This window comes from Notamacropus eugenii, chromosome 1, assembly GCF_028372415.1.
Source record: "Notamacropus eugenii isolate mMacEug1 chromosome 1, mMacEug1.pri_v2, whole genome shotgun sequence".
Classification (NCBI taxonomy): Eukaryota; Metazoa; Chordata; class Mammalia; order Diprotodontia; family Macropodidae; genus Notamacropus; species Notamacropus eugenii.
The window spans coordinates 77,120,912-77,138,952 of NC_092872.1; the positions used below are offsets into that span (position 1 = coordinate 77,120,912).

Below are 18,041 nucleotides of genomic sequence, written 5' to 3' on the forward strand. Positions count from 1 at the left end.
TAGTTAGATTGATTAGGGAAGGAGATACTAGATTGCTTCTTTTTTGGGTGGTACAAAGTGAATTTGTGCTTCCTCTGTGGAAGCTCTGTGCTTCCTTTTGTATGTAATGTGTATTGATGATTTAGAATATGCCCTAATCATTGCATTTTGGAGAGACATTGGCCCACAATACCAATGCTAGTGCTAAATGATGCGGAAACCTTAATTGACTTGGCGATAGAATTGTGACAAATAATTCAGCCCAACATTAATTGACTTGGCGATAGAATTGTGACAAATAATTCAGCCCAACAAATTTTTAAGAAATTACTTTATATGAGTAGTACTATGCTGTGCTTTGTAGGAGATAGAAAATAGTATATAGACTGTTTTAAAGAAGCTTATAGTTTTATCAGGGAAACAATTTGCATACAGTAAGTAGAAAAATAAAATCAAGTAATCTAAGAAAATGTTAGGTTGTATGGCACAAATAAGTAGGAATTCAGAGGATAGGATTTTTGTGGGCTTGGATATACCTCAAGAAATACTTTGAGGAGGAGAAAGGATTACATTATTCCTTGTTTAGTACATTCTGTATCTTTTTTCCTTCCCTCTCTTGACACCTTCTCCCCCAACAACCAAAGGGAAGAACTTGCTTTTTTTTTTTTTTTGCAGCCTATAACTAAGATATTTTTCAACAAAAAACTACTATGATTTAGTTAGACTTTGAAAGTAGTCAGGTAAAATGGTCCCACAGTAACGTAAAATATATAGCTCTTCCCTCCTCTGTGACTGACTGGAATAATTTCTTAGTGGCAGCAGATAATGAAAATTTTTTCAGCTACTGTATTAACTTTTTATTAGTAGGCAAACCTTTCAATGAGCTGGCCATTACAAAATTAGCTGTGGTATGGTTTAGACCTTGAAGGCAGGAAAGATGGGATTATGTTATTCCTTTGGTTCATTTCTGTTCAGCAGCTCACTTCTTTCTGTTAGGAGATAATGAAAATATTTTTCAGGAAAAATAATGATGTTGTTTAACAAGACTTTGAAAGTAGCAGGTCAGGTAGAACTGTGTACAAGAGGCACAAGGACTTAAAATATTCTATCATTTAACTTACAGATCCCAAGGACAAAAATAAAACCCTGAGAAATAATCTTTAATGAGTCCAAGGGTCTGTACCTGGGCTGGAGAAATTGCAGCCTTGAGGCCACTTGTGGCTTTCTAGGCCCTTGGATATGGCCTTTTGACTGAGTCCAAGAATCCTTTTAAGGGGATTTGTTAAGTTTGGATTAAAAAAAAAAAAATCTACATTTGTACCAGAAATAAAATGTGGTGCCTTTTCTTATTTAGTGTTTTTCTTTTATACAACCTTGATGTTAACTAGAATGGTATGATCCTTTAGGGAATTTTGTTTTGTGAGTCCAGGACCAGTTTAAGGTGAGAATCTCCCACATCTACTACCCTCCCCCACTGCTTAGATATGGATATACTTTGGATTTTGAGAATAGCTTTTGCTTTTGCTTAAGACTTTAGAAAGAGCAGTCAGTTAAGGAGAGAGATTGAGATTAATGGCCTTTTAAACTTTAGCTTCTTCTAACAAATAGTCTTCGAATAGCATGAGTTACTTTGCTTTTAATGAACAGATATAGGACCATGGCAGAAGAAATGAATTAATTTTTGTGCTTTCTTCATTTTAGGAACTTTCAGTTATCTTGATGATGTCCCATTTAAGATAGGAGACAAATTCAAAACACCAGCTAAAGTTGGTCTGCCTATTGGATTCTCCTTACCTGATTGTTTACAAGCTGTCAGAGAAATACAAGTAAGTATTTCTTTTTAACATTATATGGCAAAATGAGAAAAATTTGATCTACCTCAGTCATTCTCAAATTATCATATTTAAGGGCTTTCTGGCTTTCAGTTAAACTCTTTGTAATTACTCTAAATTTTAAAAAGTATATACTAGATCCTACATGTGGAAGGTTACATACCTGTCACCTCTTTCAGTTCGAGTTTTCACTGTTTTTGTCCAAGTGTGCATAATAATAAAATAGATATATTCTCAACTTTACCACTGAATAAGTTATTGTGAACTCAGGCAAATAATTTAATTTTTCACTTGTAAGTTTTTTGATAGTAATACTTATGCAGCTTCTCTCCTGAGGGTAGTTATGAACCTTACACATGAAAATGTATTTGTAATCTTTATGTGTTTTTTAAATGTAACTTATTTTTTATTCTTTAGTAGAGCCTAGATTCAAAATTCTGAGCTAGTCATTTCATGGAGAAATACATGTCTGTGATTAGTCTCAGGTTTCAAATTCCATAGGGAAGATATTTATGAAAAAAATTCATTGGTGCATTAAGTTATTTACCTAAGGTCATACGGGTAATCAGTAACAGAATTAGGATTAGAACCCAGATCCTATAACTTGTAGGCCAGAGCTTTTCCTGTTTTTTTTTTTAAAGCTTTGATGTTTGTGCCTTTATCATTGTTTATGTGCACATCATACTCTAGAGGGCACCATTATGTAATGGATAAATAACTGAATCTGTAATCAGAGATCAAGGTTCTAGTCTCAGTCTTGAGGGATGGTGAGAATTTAGATAGGGGGGGAGGGAGGGAGGAGCAGCATTTAAAAAGGCACAGAGGTGAGAAAAAGAATTGTGGTTGTGCCCAAAGTGAGGAGATAGACTGACCTTGGTGGAACAGACAGTGGCACGGGGGGAAGTTGATCAAAAAGCAGCTGGACGTAATTCTAGGTATTTGAACGAGGGTTCAAATTATCTATATCTTTTTTAAATTTTTTTTTTTACAGTTTTCAATTGATTTATTTTTAGTTTTCAACATTTACTTCCATAAATTTTAAATTTTCTTCCCTTCCCTCCCCCTTTCCTTCCCAAGACAGCATGCCATCTTATATGGGCTCTACGCATACATTCCTATTAAACACCTTTTCACAGTAGTCATGTTGCATAGAAGAATGGGAAAAACTATGAGAAAAAAACAAAACGAAAATAGTCTGCTTCACTCTGCATTCTGACTTCATAGTTTTTCTCTGAATATGGATAGCATTTTTCATCATTAGTGTTTTGGAATTGTTTTAGGTCCTTGCATTGCTGAGAAGTCTTATCAGAATCAGTGATTTCTGTGGACAGTGTTCTCCTGGTTCTGCTCCAAATTAGCCATATCTTAATACAAAATTTGGCAGTTAAGTTAAAAAAAAAAACTATTTTTCCACTGAGTAACATAAAGCAGTAATGACATTCTGGGGCGTTTACTTCACACATACCTTTTTATATTACACGGTCAGGATGTTGTGGTATATATAGACAGGGTGCCTGAGATAAACTTAACTGTACTTCTTTGGTTGAAGATGGCAAACAAATTTTTCAGCCCCCTGGCCGTTGAAGCTCAGGATGGTGTAAAAATATGAAAATGTTCATTTCAAATAACAAGCAGGAGTATTGGATCTTGAGTCTGAGCAGCACAGCACTCTGTAGGAAAGAGTCCTGGCTCTGGAGTCCAAGGTCTTGCATTTGACTCTCATATCTGAGGTTTACTTCCTGGGTAGCTTTAGGCAAGTCAACTTGACGTCAACTTCATAGATCTTGGTTTTCCTTCTCTGTAAAATTTGGGAGTTAGCCTCTGAAATCTCTTCTAGATCTAGGTTTACACTCTAGGATCAAATCCTGGCTTTGCTGCAAGTCATCTATGTGATCTTGAACAAGTCACTTTCTTATCTCTGAAACAAAATTTCCTTATGTGAAAAATGAGACAGAGATAGAGGTTTAAATAAGTGCCCTCCAAGGTCCCTTCCAATCCTGAATCTATGTTCCTATTAACTGTTCTAGCAGTCTTTTGGCTGTTTATAAACTGTTACTTAAAGAGATTAAATACCAGTGTTGACCCATCTTGAATGCTTTCTCTCATTTATGAAAGAGAGTGTGTGCTTCTGATTGTGCACCTGCAGTATTAATTTGTTTTGGAAGCAACAACTTGATTATAAAAGAACCTCATTTATTAGTCTGGGTATCATGACACTTTTATGTAGAAAATTTCATTTCATTATTCCCGAATAAAATCTAAATAGTAAATGGTCTCATTGGGAGAGTTGAGCAGTAGTGACTGTTATATAGCAGTTCTCATTTCCCTTTGGTTCCTCTTCTTTGAGGAACAGGTTTTAGGAGTCAGAAAGTGAAGTAGATTTACCTTGTAAAAATTTCCTCAGTGATGGTCCATTAACATCTCCTTTGTGCAATATTTTATAGATTAGAGATGAGAATGAAAATTCCTTTTGTCAGTCAACATTCTTTGTTACTCAGCTACTATGTGTAGCAGGTACTATGCTGGGAGAGGTTACAATCAAAAAAACAGTGCCCTCAAGGAGCTCATGTTCTATTGGAGAAGACAACGTATATATAAATAAGTGTTGTACATACACAAGGTAAATTGTCCTTAGAGTTGTATTAGTAGCATGTTTATGTTTATTAGCAGCTAGTTAGCTAGTTTATTAGCTAACTAGTTGCTAGGCACAACCATAAAATCAGTTATTTTTGTTAACTAATTTGACTTAAGAAAATTACAAGCCTGATCCAAAGGTTTTTCAGTCTTTTTGTAGAAGTTGAGGTACTTAGTTAAATACTTAGGTGCTTTCTTCATTTTACCAAAAGAATAGTTGCTTTTGCTTTTGAGATTAAACCATGCTACTTATGAGGACATGGCTATTCAATTCATAGTTATACCAGTTAACTTTACTCTGTTTTTTGGCTACAGACAGTAAACTTAACCTGCCTGGAACAAGAGGGAAACAACAGAGCAACCTATCGTTACTAAAGGGGAAGCACCTTGGAACCATGTCTCTTGATGATTGTGGGCCAGCAATGTTATCTTTCCATGTGAAAAGACATAAACTATTAAAATAGACATAGAGCCTTCCATCAGGGGGCTGCAGCCTGAAACTTGAAGGTTACCTAGTTTTCCACTCTAATTTTCTCCTTGACCTAGTATTAATATTCCATTGTTTTCAGGAGAAAAGTAGTGGTTGCTATCTTATGTACATAAATAGTTTTGTTATTATTTGGGGTTTGTGGGAGATGGAGAAGTAGAAATCAAATCACCATCTTTAGTTTCCTCCTCAATTGAATTGTAGTATGATAAGACTATTTTTACTTCCTTTCATTAAAAGGAAAAGTTTATGGTGCTTCTGATGCATAGCAAAACACTTTGGAGATTTACATTTTTGGGGAGGCACCGTGAACTTGCTAATAGGAATTCGTTGCCTTTGGACTTTTGACAATTTGAGGCTGCCATATTTGCTCGATAGTTTAAAGTTTGTGGCATGTTGGATGGTGAGGTTTTAAACTTTGAGTTGTTTTCCTACAAGATATTTCATGCTTTTTAGATCTTTCTCTGACCTGAGTCTTTCCCTAGGCATAGATTTTTCTGAGGTTATTTCCCTGTGCATACCCACTTTAAGAAACTGAGCTGGCAGATTCATTTCTCAAGAAAATGCATGAAGGGACAGTTTTTAAAAAAGGAGATCTTATATCACCCCAAACCTCCCTCCCCAACCCTTCCCTTTTAACTCCTACGTTAAAAATCACTCTTAAAGAAAAAAAGTCATTAATACATCAAAAAAGTCAGAAAATTGATATGAGATGCACTGCACCCATGGAATTCTCACCTATGCAAGTGAGTGGAGCGGCTGTATCTTCTTACGGCTTTCTTTATTTCTTTGTGAATTTGGCAGCGTTCAGTTTTGGTTGTTTCAAAGCCGAGCTTCCTGTTTACTTCGTTGTAGTCATTTCTGTATTGTTTCTTGACTTTTTTTTTTTACTTCACTGTACATGAGATCACTTTTTCCATGATTTCTATTATTTATCACTTATTTCTTATATTCCGTTATATTCGTGTATTGTAATTTCTTTAGCCATTACCCACTCAATGGGCATATAGTTTGTTTCTACCTCTTTGCTACCTCACAGAATACTGCTGTAAATATCATGGTGTATTTCTTGTTGTTCTGTCTTGCCAGAGATACTGGAGTGATTTGCTGTTTTCTTCTCCAGATCATTTTACAGATGAGGAAACTGAGGCATATAGGGTTAAGTGACTTGACCAAAGTTACATAGCTAGGAAGTATCTGAGGTCAGATTTGAACTCAGGAAGATGAGTCTTTCTGATTCTGGGCCTGGTTCTCTACACTGCATCACTTAGCTGCCCCATTTTGGTGTATAGGAACTTTTATCATGTCCTCTTTGGGGAATTTCTGGGTCAAAGGGGATGGACATTTTAGACACTTGTATAATTTGAAATTACTTCCAAGAAGGGTCATTTTTAACATTAATTTTTTTTCCTGGATAGCCTGTAGTTTCTGGAATAGGTCATTATGTTTAAAACATTCCACTTGACTTCCACATTTCAGCGAGTAGAGAGGTAAGATCTAATTTTAATTCTGCCAGTAACATGGTTTATGTACACACATAAGGTCAAATATATTTCTTCAGCTTTCTAGTTTTAGAGTTCCTCCCAAAGACAAAAGACATTGCTGTTAGAAATATGTTTTCATCTGTGTACACCCAGGAATTCTTTAGATCTGGGAAAGTCAAGATGATATTTTGTATGCTAGGCATAGGAACCTAGGAGTTATCTGTTATTTTAGTCCTTTGTTCTAAATCTTCCAATAGACCAACCATAATCTCTTTTCTTTTCCTTAGGCCATATTATCCTCTTTCTGTTTTCCTCTTTATTTCTAACCTTGGACAAATCAGTAGCATACACAGTTACTGGCATAGTCTTGGTGATTTACCAAGGAGATTATTGACTTTTATTTTACATTACTCAGGAGAAACCTCTTACATAATAGTTCTTTTCCTGAAAAATCATTTGTAAATTGAATCTTTGTGATCCAAATAATTTAAAATGTACTAATGGACCTTTATGTTTAAAAGAACCTTGAAATGAATCCATTTGTTATGTGAATAATTACTCTTCAAGTTTGTTTTGCAAATTCTGATTTGTATCCATGAGTTTTTTTTAAGTGAAGGTAGATCCCTATTTTGGAAAGGTGATCTGTAAGCATCATCACTAGACAATATTTTGTTGAGCATGTATTATTTGTATGAGATGTTAAGGATACAAAGAAAAAAATTTTAAGTCTGTGCTTTTGTGGATTTTAAAATCTAGCAGTAATAGGAGGGACAAGACTTATAAATTGTGAACTTAGAACTAAGAGACCTAAGAGGGCCTTCATTTTATAGGAGGTTAAGTGACTTGCCCAGAGATAAAACATGGAGGAAGTAGGAGAGTGAAGATTCAAACACTGGTCCCCATCACTCTTTCCACTGCCCCTCTATAGCTGCTGTATGTATATAGAAAAGTGAAGGACAGTATAAAACTGCATTGAATTTTTAACTCTTTAAAAAACAAGCTGAAGTATGAAAGAACAATAATACAGATGCTTAATGTCTTTCTGTTTTTTTATTATGTTTTACAGTATGACTTTTCCTTGGAAAAAAAAACAATCGAGTGGGCAGAAGACATTAAGAAAATCCAGGAAGCGCAATGGGAAGCTGAGAGAAAGGCTGAAGAAACCGAATCCACAGTAAATTCCAAGAGTGGCCCAGAGGGTGACAGCAAAATGGGTTTCTCAAAGACACACTGCCCAACCACAATGCCACCTCCCATTAACCCCATCCTTGCCAGCTTACAGCACAACAATATTCTCACCCCAACCCGTGTCAGCAGCAGTGCCATAAAACAGAAGGTTCTCAGCCCTCCCCATACAAAGGCAGACTTCAACCCCGCTGACTTTGAATGTGAAGAGGATCCATTTGATAACATGGAATTAAAAACTATTGATGAGAAAGAAGAACTGAGAAACATTCTTGTTGGTACAACTGGACCTATTGTGGCTCAGATCTTAGACAATAACTTACCCAAAGGAGGGTCTGGGTCTGTGTTGCAGGACCAGGAAGTCTTGGCATCCCTGGAAAGGGCTGCACTGGATTTCAAGCCCCTTCACAAACCCAATGGCTTTATCACTTTACCACAATTAGGTAATTGTGAAAAGATGTCACTGTCTTCCAAAGTGTCCCTCCCTCCTATTACTGCTGTGAGCAATATCAAGTCTCTTTCCTTCCCCAAACTCGACTCAGATGACAGTGAGCAGAAGACAGCAAAACTTGCAAGCACTTTTCACAGCACCACCTGCCTCCGTAATGGCACTTTCTTGAATTCCTTAAAACCCTGCTCCCAGAACGATGCTAGTGAACTCAATGGATACCTTGGGGTGGGACTTTCAGCTTTAAATTTGGACAGTGGCAAGGAAACACCAGCACTATCCCCCTCATCCCAGCTGCCTTCCTTGTCTGTTTTGTCAGTGTGTACAGAAGAGTCATCACTTCCAAATACAGTGCTGACGGTAAGATATTGTGATTGCTTTTAAGCTAGGGCCTCCAGAAGGTTACCAAATGAACACATGTGACTCACTGTCACCTTTCCTGTGAAAGGAAGGATCGTAGCAATTAGTTTTGAGCGTGTGACGATGACATCAAGATGAGGCATGATTTTGTTGGGATTGATTGTGAGGATGAGAGCATTTGGGGTTATTTTCATTCTCAATTTTGTGCTAACCTTTTCCACCAGCCTAATCTAGGCTTCTTTCCTAGATTGAAGCTATTTGCAAATGCTCGCCTCTGACATCCAGTATATTCCTTTGTATGACTCTGGTGGAGACAAGAATTTGCTTTTTAATGTTTTTGCCTTTTTCATACATTTCCTTTCCAATTTTTCTATCACCTTTCAACATTTCTTTCTCTCATTTCCTGTCTTAATGTTCCCAGGCATGATTTTTTTCAGTTGTGGATCTTTGACAAGGTTGAGTTTGTTCTGAGGAGCATCTTCGTGTGCTGCTGCCTTACCATGGACTATCAAGAAGGAAAACATTAAGTTTCAGAAATCTTTACATCCAGCAGAAGTAGATGTTCTCAGTTTTGAACTGGAAATGTGTGTGAAGGTCATTAAAGGAGCACAGAGGAATTTATATTTGATCCTAGAGATAATAAGCTGGTCATTTGCCAAGTTCCCTCTTTTTGCTTCTTCTACAGCCCTTCACTTCAGTTTCTGAGGAAGAGGCTAATCTCATTGCCAGAGTTGATCTCTCATCCCATCCTGTCTTCTTTAGCAGATTCTCAACTATCATTTTCTTTCCCTTTCTGCTAGATACTTGCTGCTGCCTGTAAACATGCCACAGTTGTTTCCTCTATCCTTAAGCAACCTTAGTAGATCTATTGCCTCCACTTGCTATCCTATATTTTATATCCCCTTTCTCAGCCAGAGTCCTTGGAAAAAGGTGTCTACACTCTGTCTTCACTTCTTTGCTCTCCTGACTCCCCCTGTAATCTGGCTTAGGATGGCATCAATCAATTGAAACTGCTCTCTCTATAGCTTCCAATCATATACTAATTATCCAGTCTACTGTCTTCTCAGTCTTCTTGACTTCTCTGCCACATTTGATACTATTGACCATCACCTGGAAACTCTCCTTTCTACATTTTTGTGACAGTGATCTCTTGGTTTTTCTCTTGCTTATCTGACTGCCCCTTCTTAGTCTTTCTTGTTGGATCTTCATCCATGTCATGCTCTCTAATTTTGGGTGTACTCTAAGGCTCCATCCCAGGAGCCATCTTTTCTCTGTACTCTCTCACTTGGTGATATCATGTGTCTACGATTTTCAGATCTGTGTATCAAACCAGAGAGGTACAGTGCTGGGCCTAGAGTCAGGAAGACTCTTCCTGAGTTCAGATCTGGCCTCAGACACTTACTACTAGCTGTGTACCCCTGGGCAAGTCACTTAATCCTCTTTGCCTCAATGTCCCTCTGCTGTAAAATGATCTGGAAAAGGAAACAACAAACTACTCCAGTATCTCTGCCAGGAAAACCCCAACTGGGATCATGGAGAGTTGGGCATGACTGATAGGACAGAACTACCACCACCACCACCACCACAATAACAACATATCAGACATCAGTATTTCAGTCTCTAGTCCTATATCCTACAGGTTGCCTGTGGACATTTCAAACTAGATGTCCTGGAAACATCCTAAATTCCATATGTTCATAACAGAACTCATTAGATTTTCCCCAAACCCACCCTTTTCCTGAATTTCCTTATTACTTTCAGGACACCACCATTCTTTAAATCACCCAGGTTGACAACCTTGGTGTCATTTTTGTTTCCTCATTTTCACTTCATATGCATTCACTTGCTCCATCTTCTCATTCCTATTTGCATAGACTCATTTTACATTCCCTTTTCTCCGTTTACACTACCACTGTCATATTTCAGGCCCTCATCACTAGTTTGGAGTATTTCATTGACACCTAATTGGTTTTCCTATATCAAACCTTTCTTTGCTCTGTCTACCCAACCACCAGAGTGATTTTTCTGAAGTGCTAGTCTGACCATGTTACCTCCACCAATAAGCCCCATTGGCTTGTTATCTCCTCTGGGATCAAAATCAACTTTTCTGTTTGGAATGTAAAGGTCTTAACAGCCTGGCCCTTTTCTGCCTTTTTATGCTTCTTTTACTCTCGTCTCCTCCATTTGTTGTATTTCAGTTATAATTCAATTCTTGGCTCTGTGCCTTTGCACTGTATGTTTCTCACGTCTAGAATACACTTCCTTTGTCACTCTTCCTCTGGGAATCCCTGTTTTTCTTCAAATTTCAAGTGCCATCTTTTCCAAGTGCCATCTTTTCCAACATGACTTTTTTGAAACATTCACCTTCTAGTGCACACTCTTCCAAAATTATCCTACGTTTGTTTATTTTGTATATTTACATGTTTTTTCTCTTGATAGAACTGAATATAAGCACTTTTGTGTGCAGGGACTTTCACTTTTGTATAGATATTCCTGGTGCTTAGCACAATACCTGGCAAGAAGTAAGTGCTTCATAAACTGCCTGTTGATTGATTGTGCCTTAGGAAAATCTCTTTGGCAGTTGTGCAGAAGATGAATTAGAACAGTGAGAGACTTGAAGCAGGGAAACTTTAAGTATTCCAGTCAGGAAGGCTTGAGCTAGAGATAGTAGCTCTCTGTGTTTGAGAAGGGAATAAATGAGAAACATGGGGGAGGTAAAAATGACAACATTTAGTAACTGATTAGAATTTGAGGGTTGCATCAACACCAGCATTGTGAACTTGAGCACTTGGGATGATGGTAGTACCCTAGAAAGAAGCAGAGAAATTTGGAGGAAGGGTGAATATGAGGAGAAAGATAATGAGTTATCTTTTGAATATGAGTTTAGGATGCCTATGAGACAAGAGATCATCAGTGGTTATAGATTCATAGGTTCAGTTGCCAAAGGATAAACTTAGGTTGACTTAAAGAGTAGTTTCATGGTCTCAATTAGCACTGAGTCTTTGACTTAGGAAAAAAAAGAGTTTACGAAGAGACGTCTTTTCTCCTTTTCCAACATCTTTTGAGAAATTGTATTTTCCTTGTAGTAGTGGCTCCGGTGTTACCTGCTATCTGTAATCTGTGATCACCTTTGCAGGAATTCTTATGATGGTGATGCTGGAATATTTTTTCCTGCCAGGTAATAACGTTATAGTATTTTGAGGTACTTCTGTAGTTACATTGGTGAAAGGAAGATGTTTTGATCCCTTGAAGGCATTTACTGAGTTAGCCTGAAGAAGTGAATGAAAATTCAAAACCACATGTATGTTTCTCTATTTTTGTTTTTGTTAGAGTGGCCAAAAAAAGGTACCATTTAAGTAGGAAGTAGGTTAGTGTAGGATGATATTCTTACAGGGCTCTTAAACTCTTCTAGAAGGGTTTATATGTTTAAGGTAGACATTAAATTGTCTCAGGAATGTGGTTTTTAACAAGGTACAAGAGACCAACCAATAGCCAGGATTTTGTTGGAGTATAGTAGTGAAAAGTACCCATACTGGTAGCATTGGCTGCACTTCACTCTTGCTTCTGCATAGTTTAATTCTTTGACACAAGTACTTATAACAACGTTATATGAAGTAATAAATTATATTAAATCATTATCAAATAGTGGTTATTGAGCTATCATAAGGCCAAATTAGGTCCTAAAATCTTAAGTTGTCTCAGTGACCTGTCTGATCACATTTTGCACACCTTAAAGCACTGTATCCATATGATCTGGAACGATTATTTCCCATCCCAACTGCAGAAGGAGGAGCAGGTGGGCAGTGACTGTGTATGTGAAAGTCATGAATGGACCAAATGATGGTAGGGTAGAGAATATTGGTTGTTTTGGAGGACCTTTAGGTCCTGCCAGGGGGCAGTAGACTGAACCAAATCCTTAAGAATTCATATTCCAGCTCCTGTCAGATTGAACTCTGTTCATTCCCCTAGTCCAGGGGTGGGGAATATGCAGCCTCAAGGCCACATGTGGCCTTCTAGGTCCTTGAATGCGGCCTTTTGGGAATCCAAGTTTTACAGAACAAATCCTTTTATTAAGGGGATTAATTCTGTGAAGTTTGGACTTTGTCAGAAGGCTGCCTTTGAGGACCTGGAGGGCCATACCTCTGTGCCTAGTCTCATCGCTCAGCTCAGGCCAGTCTTTCTAGGGTTGAGCATCGGTTCTGTGCTAACAGTCCTTTGTGTCTTCGTGTATGTAATCAAGTTAATAGGATGATCACCTTTGAAAACTGGGAATCTTGATCCTGAGAGAGATTTTTCTCAGCCTCGACTGGAGTTGCACTTGTACAAATTGGGACAGAGGATGTTTTAAGAGCAAGTGGGAATTTAGCCAAGATGTTGGCATCTCTTTTGCCCTTGAGAAGGAACTGGAGAGTTTTAGCTTGCGGAAAAGAAAAGACTTGGGAAGGGGAAGGACAAGACAGCTGCCCTCAAGTATTTGAAGGGCTGTAGTGTAGCAACGTGACTAGATTTGTTTCCTTTAGCCTCCCGAATCAGGAACAGTGGGTGGAAGCTTCAAAGAGGCAAATTTAGCTCAATGTCAGGAAAAACATGATAAAAACTTGTTAGCAGAGGAGGTGTATAAAAGTGGAATGTGTTGTGTAGAGGTGCCAGCTTCCCTCTTCTTAGAGGTCTTCAAGCAGAGACCCATTAACCACTTGTTGGGTCTGTCATAAGTAGGAATTCCTGTCTGGTTTGAGTTGGACAAGATGGCCACTTAAGTCCTCTTCAGTTCTCAGTCATTATAGTTCCTGTTGCAATTGACTTACTCCGTGTGCTCTGAGTCACTTTGGGGCCTCACACTTTTCCTCCCCTGAAGCCTCCATGTAGATCCTCAGCAGACTGAAGTTTGTAAAACATTGGGATGCCAGGAAGCAAACACTTAGGCATTTTGATAGCGGTGCTAGTCATAAAATCAGTGCCCACTGAAAATAGTGTTAACTGGCTTGAACAGAGAAACCAGTTGACTCTTAATAGAATTTTTTTTAAAAATCTACATTTTGGGAAAGTCCCCTAGGGTCCCTTTTAGCTGTAAATACTATATGATTCTATGAATTCTTCTGTTTATTTAGAGGCTCTGGGAGGATAGGACAAGATAGCTCAGTCTGAAACTGAACTTTTCCACTTCAGTCTCAAATCTTTCTCTCAACTTCCTTCTCTTGTTTGGATTCCACTGTGCAGATTGGCCCTTTCCCCTAAGCAGACACTTCAGTAACTATATATTTGTCTATGGACTATGGGGTAAGGGTAAGGAAGGAAGCAGAATGCCTACACAGTCTCCTCTCTTATGTCTTTCTCTTTGTCCAGAATGTTGTTTATATGACCTAGGATCCCACTCTCACATAACCCTGCATGTTTCTCCACCACCAGGTCACGCCTCACAATGTCAGGACATCGCAAGTGCCCAACACCCCCAGCTGTCCCCAGGGCTCAAGTACATCAACCTATTTGGACCTGCAAGCACTGTCCCCCAGTGAGCGGCAATGTGTGGAGACAGTGGTCAACATGGGCTACTCATATGATTGTGTCTTGAAAGCCATGAAGAAGAAAGGGGAAAATATAGAGCAGGTGAGAGGCTAGAGAAGGAAACTAGGTAGGACTAGACTTACAAACTGTATTTTAAACTTGACATGCATTTGGAGTGCAGGGTCCTTGTTAACTGAGCTGACATCCTCCCCTTCAGTCACTGCTATTTGAAAGTGGTTTCTCTCTCTCTCTCTTTTTTAAAATACCTACCATCATTTCCAAGTGAGATTCTGAGGATATTTGTAGCAGGACATGGGGCCATGCAACTTTCCCTGTGAGTTAGATCTGTTGTTCCAGCCATTGCTCCACTTCCACATCTTTAACTGGCAGTAGCAGTACTGGGAAAAGACATTAGTTTACTAGCAATGTCTTCTGCAGGCTACTTCCTGGTAGAAGACTTTGGTTGTGGGAACCTGGTCTTTATCCCTAGAGGTTCACAGGAAGCCTGACTCCAGAAACCAGTGCTGGAAAAATATAGGTGGGATAGGGCTCGAAGAGAGGAAACTATTTAAGACAGAAGATAGGTACCAGCAGCTTCTATCTACTTCCATCCTCACCAGCAAGTTGCATTGGACTGGGGAAAATGTTATTCCTGTAGGGAGCTGTTAAAATGACAGATGATAGGATAGACTAGTTCAGGTTTCCAGTTGTGGTTGAGCAGGGGTAGATTGTAAGTTCTCAGTCTGATCATAACTGTTTCTCCCAGTAAGGCTAGTCTTTGGATTCATGTTGATTCCATGTTGGTACATGGAATATGTATTCATTGACTCCCCATACTCCCTCCTTCTTCCCTGTACTTATTTTGGGAAATAAGAGGGTGGGGGAATTCATAAGACTGGATTTAGTTGTTTCTATGAGGACCACACTGAAATGACTGCAGAACCTCAGAACATGCTCAAGGCAGAGAATTGACTCTTTGTTGCTTTTCTTAGGTTCTTGACTATTTGTTTGCACATGGACAGCTCTGTGAAAAGGGCTTTGATCCTATTCTGGTAGAAGAAGCTTTGGAAATGTACCAGTGTTCAGAGGAAAAGGTGAGATTGGTGGTTTGTGTACGGGATTTGGGGCAGGGACAAGAGAGTCCAATAGAGAGATGTTAGATATGTCTGCCCAGGGACTAGGAATTCCTGGAATTCATTTCCTACAGTCTCAACCACTATACTAAAATTCCTTGAAGTCTTGAACTCTCTACTCTACTTCTTCCCTTTCTAAACCAGTTTGTGGCATTTGGAGACCGAATCTGTGGTTTGCCAAAGGAATGATGGTGCGGTTCAGGGCCAGGGGTACAAGTAAAAGGGACCTCAGTCCCTTCCTGTACTTTCCTCCTAGCAAGAAGTGTGTTTTTCTGTCATGACAGAACTGAGGATTATTGGGCTTCCCAAGAGGGTTAATAAAAATGAGGAATAATGTTGGCCAATGGACTTAGCTAGAGCCGAGATGAAAAAGGAAGAGCTGTAGTTGATTGGGGTGGGGAGGAGCGCTTTAGAGCCTTCTTTATCCCAGGCTGCTTCATGCCAGGTATTCTGAGAAGTGTCCTCATAGTAGCAGTTTATGGTGTTCATAGGCATGAGTCTCATCTATGTGAGATCTTCTAACTTGGACCCAGAGGTCGTATGCATGCTTCAGAAGGACGGTGAAGGACTGGTGGGGGAGGGAGATGAGTTCTAGCATTGGCCATCCTCCCAAGTGACACCTCTCCTGCCTGGACTTAACTGGAGCCAGAGAATATGCTGGAAGTATTAGGTGACCTTTCTGACCTTGTCCCATAAACAACCACGTGCTTCCTAATTTTATTTTGATGTTGCCTTTAGGATCTGTGTTGTTGGGATCTTTTAACCTTTCTCTCCCCCACTTCTCTTTCAGACAACAGAATTTCTTCAGTTAATGAGCAAATTTAAGGAAATGGGCTTTGAACTGAAAGACATTAAGGAAGTTTTATTATTACATAACAACGACCAGGACAATGCATTGGAAGACCTCATGGCTCGGGCAGGAGCCAGCTGAGAAGACGCCCCAGCCCACCTCCACCCTGCCAGAAGCATCTCTCCCTTTGGGAGGCCCCAAGTATTCCCACCAGTCCCTGGAGGCCCTCCAGTGGCTTCACACTCTCCTTAGGAAGAAGAGAGAATGTTGTTTTGGGTTTGTTGTTGGGGGTGGGAAGGGAAGAAACAGGAAGCGTACTTCTGTACCTTCTGGAGACTTATCACCACACGTGGATCTGTGTGTCTGATCCCTGTGGGAACAGGGAGGAGGAAGGTAAAGCACGAGGAATGTTGGGACCTCTAAGCCCTGCCCCCATCCACCTTTCCAATTAATTTTATTTGTATTTTGAGAAGTGCCCTTCCCAGCTTGGCCCTGGTTTTTCTAGGGGTCTGTACATATATTCAAGACCAAACTTTGTTGGTGTAAACCCTTGCCATGAGCAGGAGATACAGGGGTGTTCTGGAGTTCCCTCTGAGAGAGACTCAGTCAGTGCTGCTTTGAATGTCATGTGTTCGACCAAAACATCCCTCACTGTTAGACTGGCTGAACCGAAATCCATATCTAGTGCAGTGGAAAGGGTTTTTAGGGTGTTTATTTGATTTTACTTTTGTTTTTCTTTTAAAAATGAACTCCACGTTAGATTCTAACTTAGTTTAACACTGGTTCCTAAACTTGTAAAGGCATGAAGAATGCCATTGAGTTTGGGCTCTGTTCTGCCCCTTTTGCCAGGCAGCCATTGTGCTTGCCCACACTCAAATCCTGGATCTTGTTGGAGCAGGGCATCTAACTCCATCCTTGACAGCCTTCCTCAGGCTTCCCCGAGTTCCCAGTTCTAGGAAATTGTTCAGTTGACACTTTATTCAGTGTGAAACAGGAATTTCTTTGCAAGCACTTTCAGATGAGGTTGGGGGAATGAGTCCACAATCCGTTAGCTCAGCCCTGAACTCACAGTTTTGTTTCAGTTTTACTTTCCACATCATTCTTGGGGAATAGATTCACTACTTTAGAATGATACATTCGGTAACATCCAGTGATAGAAACCCATCTCTTTGGTTGGTTTTGTATTATGTTGTACATTGTTAAAGCTCTGAATACAAAAGAATACAGTCAATGAATCTAAAGTAATTTGCTAACTATTTTGATTCTTCAGAAACAACTACTAATAAAAGTTTAAAAGGTTTTCTTTCTGTTGAATTGAATTTCCTTAGACTGGTGGGAGGGCTTTTCCCCATGGGTCCGATGGGAAGGATTGTGTTCATTCATTCTGTTCACCCAGCTCCCCTGCCCCAGTATTTATGTGGGTTCTTCTACTCTAACTTGCAGGGTTCAGCATCCCTCTGGTTGTCCGTTCTTGACTGTAGAGGTGAAGGTGTGATGTCTTGCCCAGCTCACTGCCATTTTTTTGGGTGATTTTGGCAGCATTGAAGAGAACGAAGCAACTGCCAACCTGCCTAGCTGGTGCCGCCCTCTGGGGCTGGCATTACTTGGGAGTAGTGGCTGTTTTGCCGCAAGTGACCTGAGAACTCTGCATAAAGGAAAACATCCCCTAACACCCCACCCCACCCCCCAAAAAAAAGAGCTCCAAGCTTTACTTCAGTCTAGGTGAGGGTGGCTTTTTCCTCCTGTGCAAGTGAATGGAGGTAGGCAGTATTGGCTAAATTTCCAAGGCAAATTAGGCAAAATTTCAGCTGGTGTCCTGAAAGTGAAGTAATAATGAAAGGATTCTGTCCTTCACCTAGTCTTTAGGAAAGGAATTAACCTTTCTTGTGGCATGAGCCCTTTAGCAGTCTGGTGAAGTCCATGGATCCCTTCTCAGAATAACTTTTTAAGTGCATAAAATAAAATACACAGCTTCAGGAAAATAATTATAATGAATAGTTATTTACAAAAACAGTTCATGGACCCTAGGTTAAGAACTGTTGCTTTAGGGAGAAAGCATTTTTAAATTTTTAAATTCAGAAAGCTCTGAATTTAATCTTTAACAGAAGGAGCTCATCTATGCTACCTTTCTAGGGCCTTTAGGAGCGTTCTAATTGGGAAAATCTCAGCTACTGGGGGCAAGAAGGGCTAGGAAGAAACCAATGGTT

The 18,041-nt window shown here is 39.4% G+C and overlaps 1 protein-coding gene across 3 annotated transcripts in view; it reads left to right on the forward strand.

Annotated features, from left to right (window-relative positions):
• The window catches only part of UBAP1 (ubiquitin associated protein 1), a 53,922-nt gene extending 36,788 nt beyond the window's left edge, over nt 1-17,134 (forward strand). For 2 of the 3 annotated variants that reach the window (XM_072606247.1, XM_072606255.1), the window contains exons 3-7: nt 1,681-1,805; nt 7,483-8,409; nt 13,816-14,013; nt 14,904-15,005; nt 15,835-17,134. In XM_072606247.1, coding sequence (XP_072462348.1) covers nt 1,681-1,805; nt 7,483-8,409; nt 13,816-14,013; nt 14,904-15,005; nt 15,835-15,975 — 1,493 coding nt within the window. In that variant the 3' untranslated portion in view covers nt 15,976-17,134. Of the gene's footprint in view, nt 1-1,680; nt 1,806-4,843; nt 4,953-7,482; nt 8,410-13,815; nt 14,014-14,903; nt 15,006-15,834 lie in introns of those variants that run through there. The other variant, XM_072606264.1, reaches the window with a different exon arrangement.
• Nucleotides 17,135-18,041: the final 907 nt, after the last annotated feature.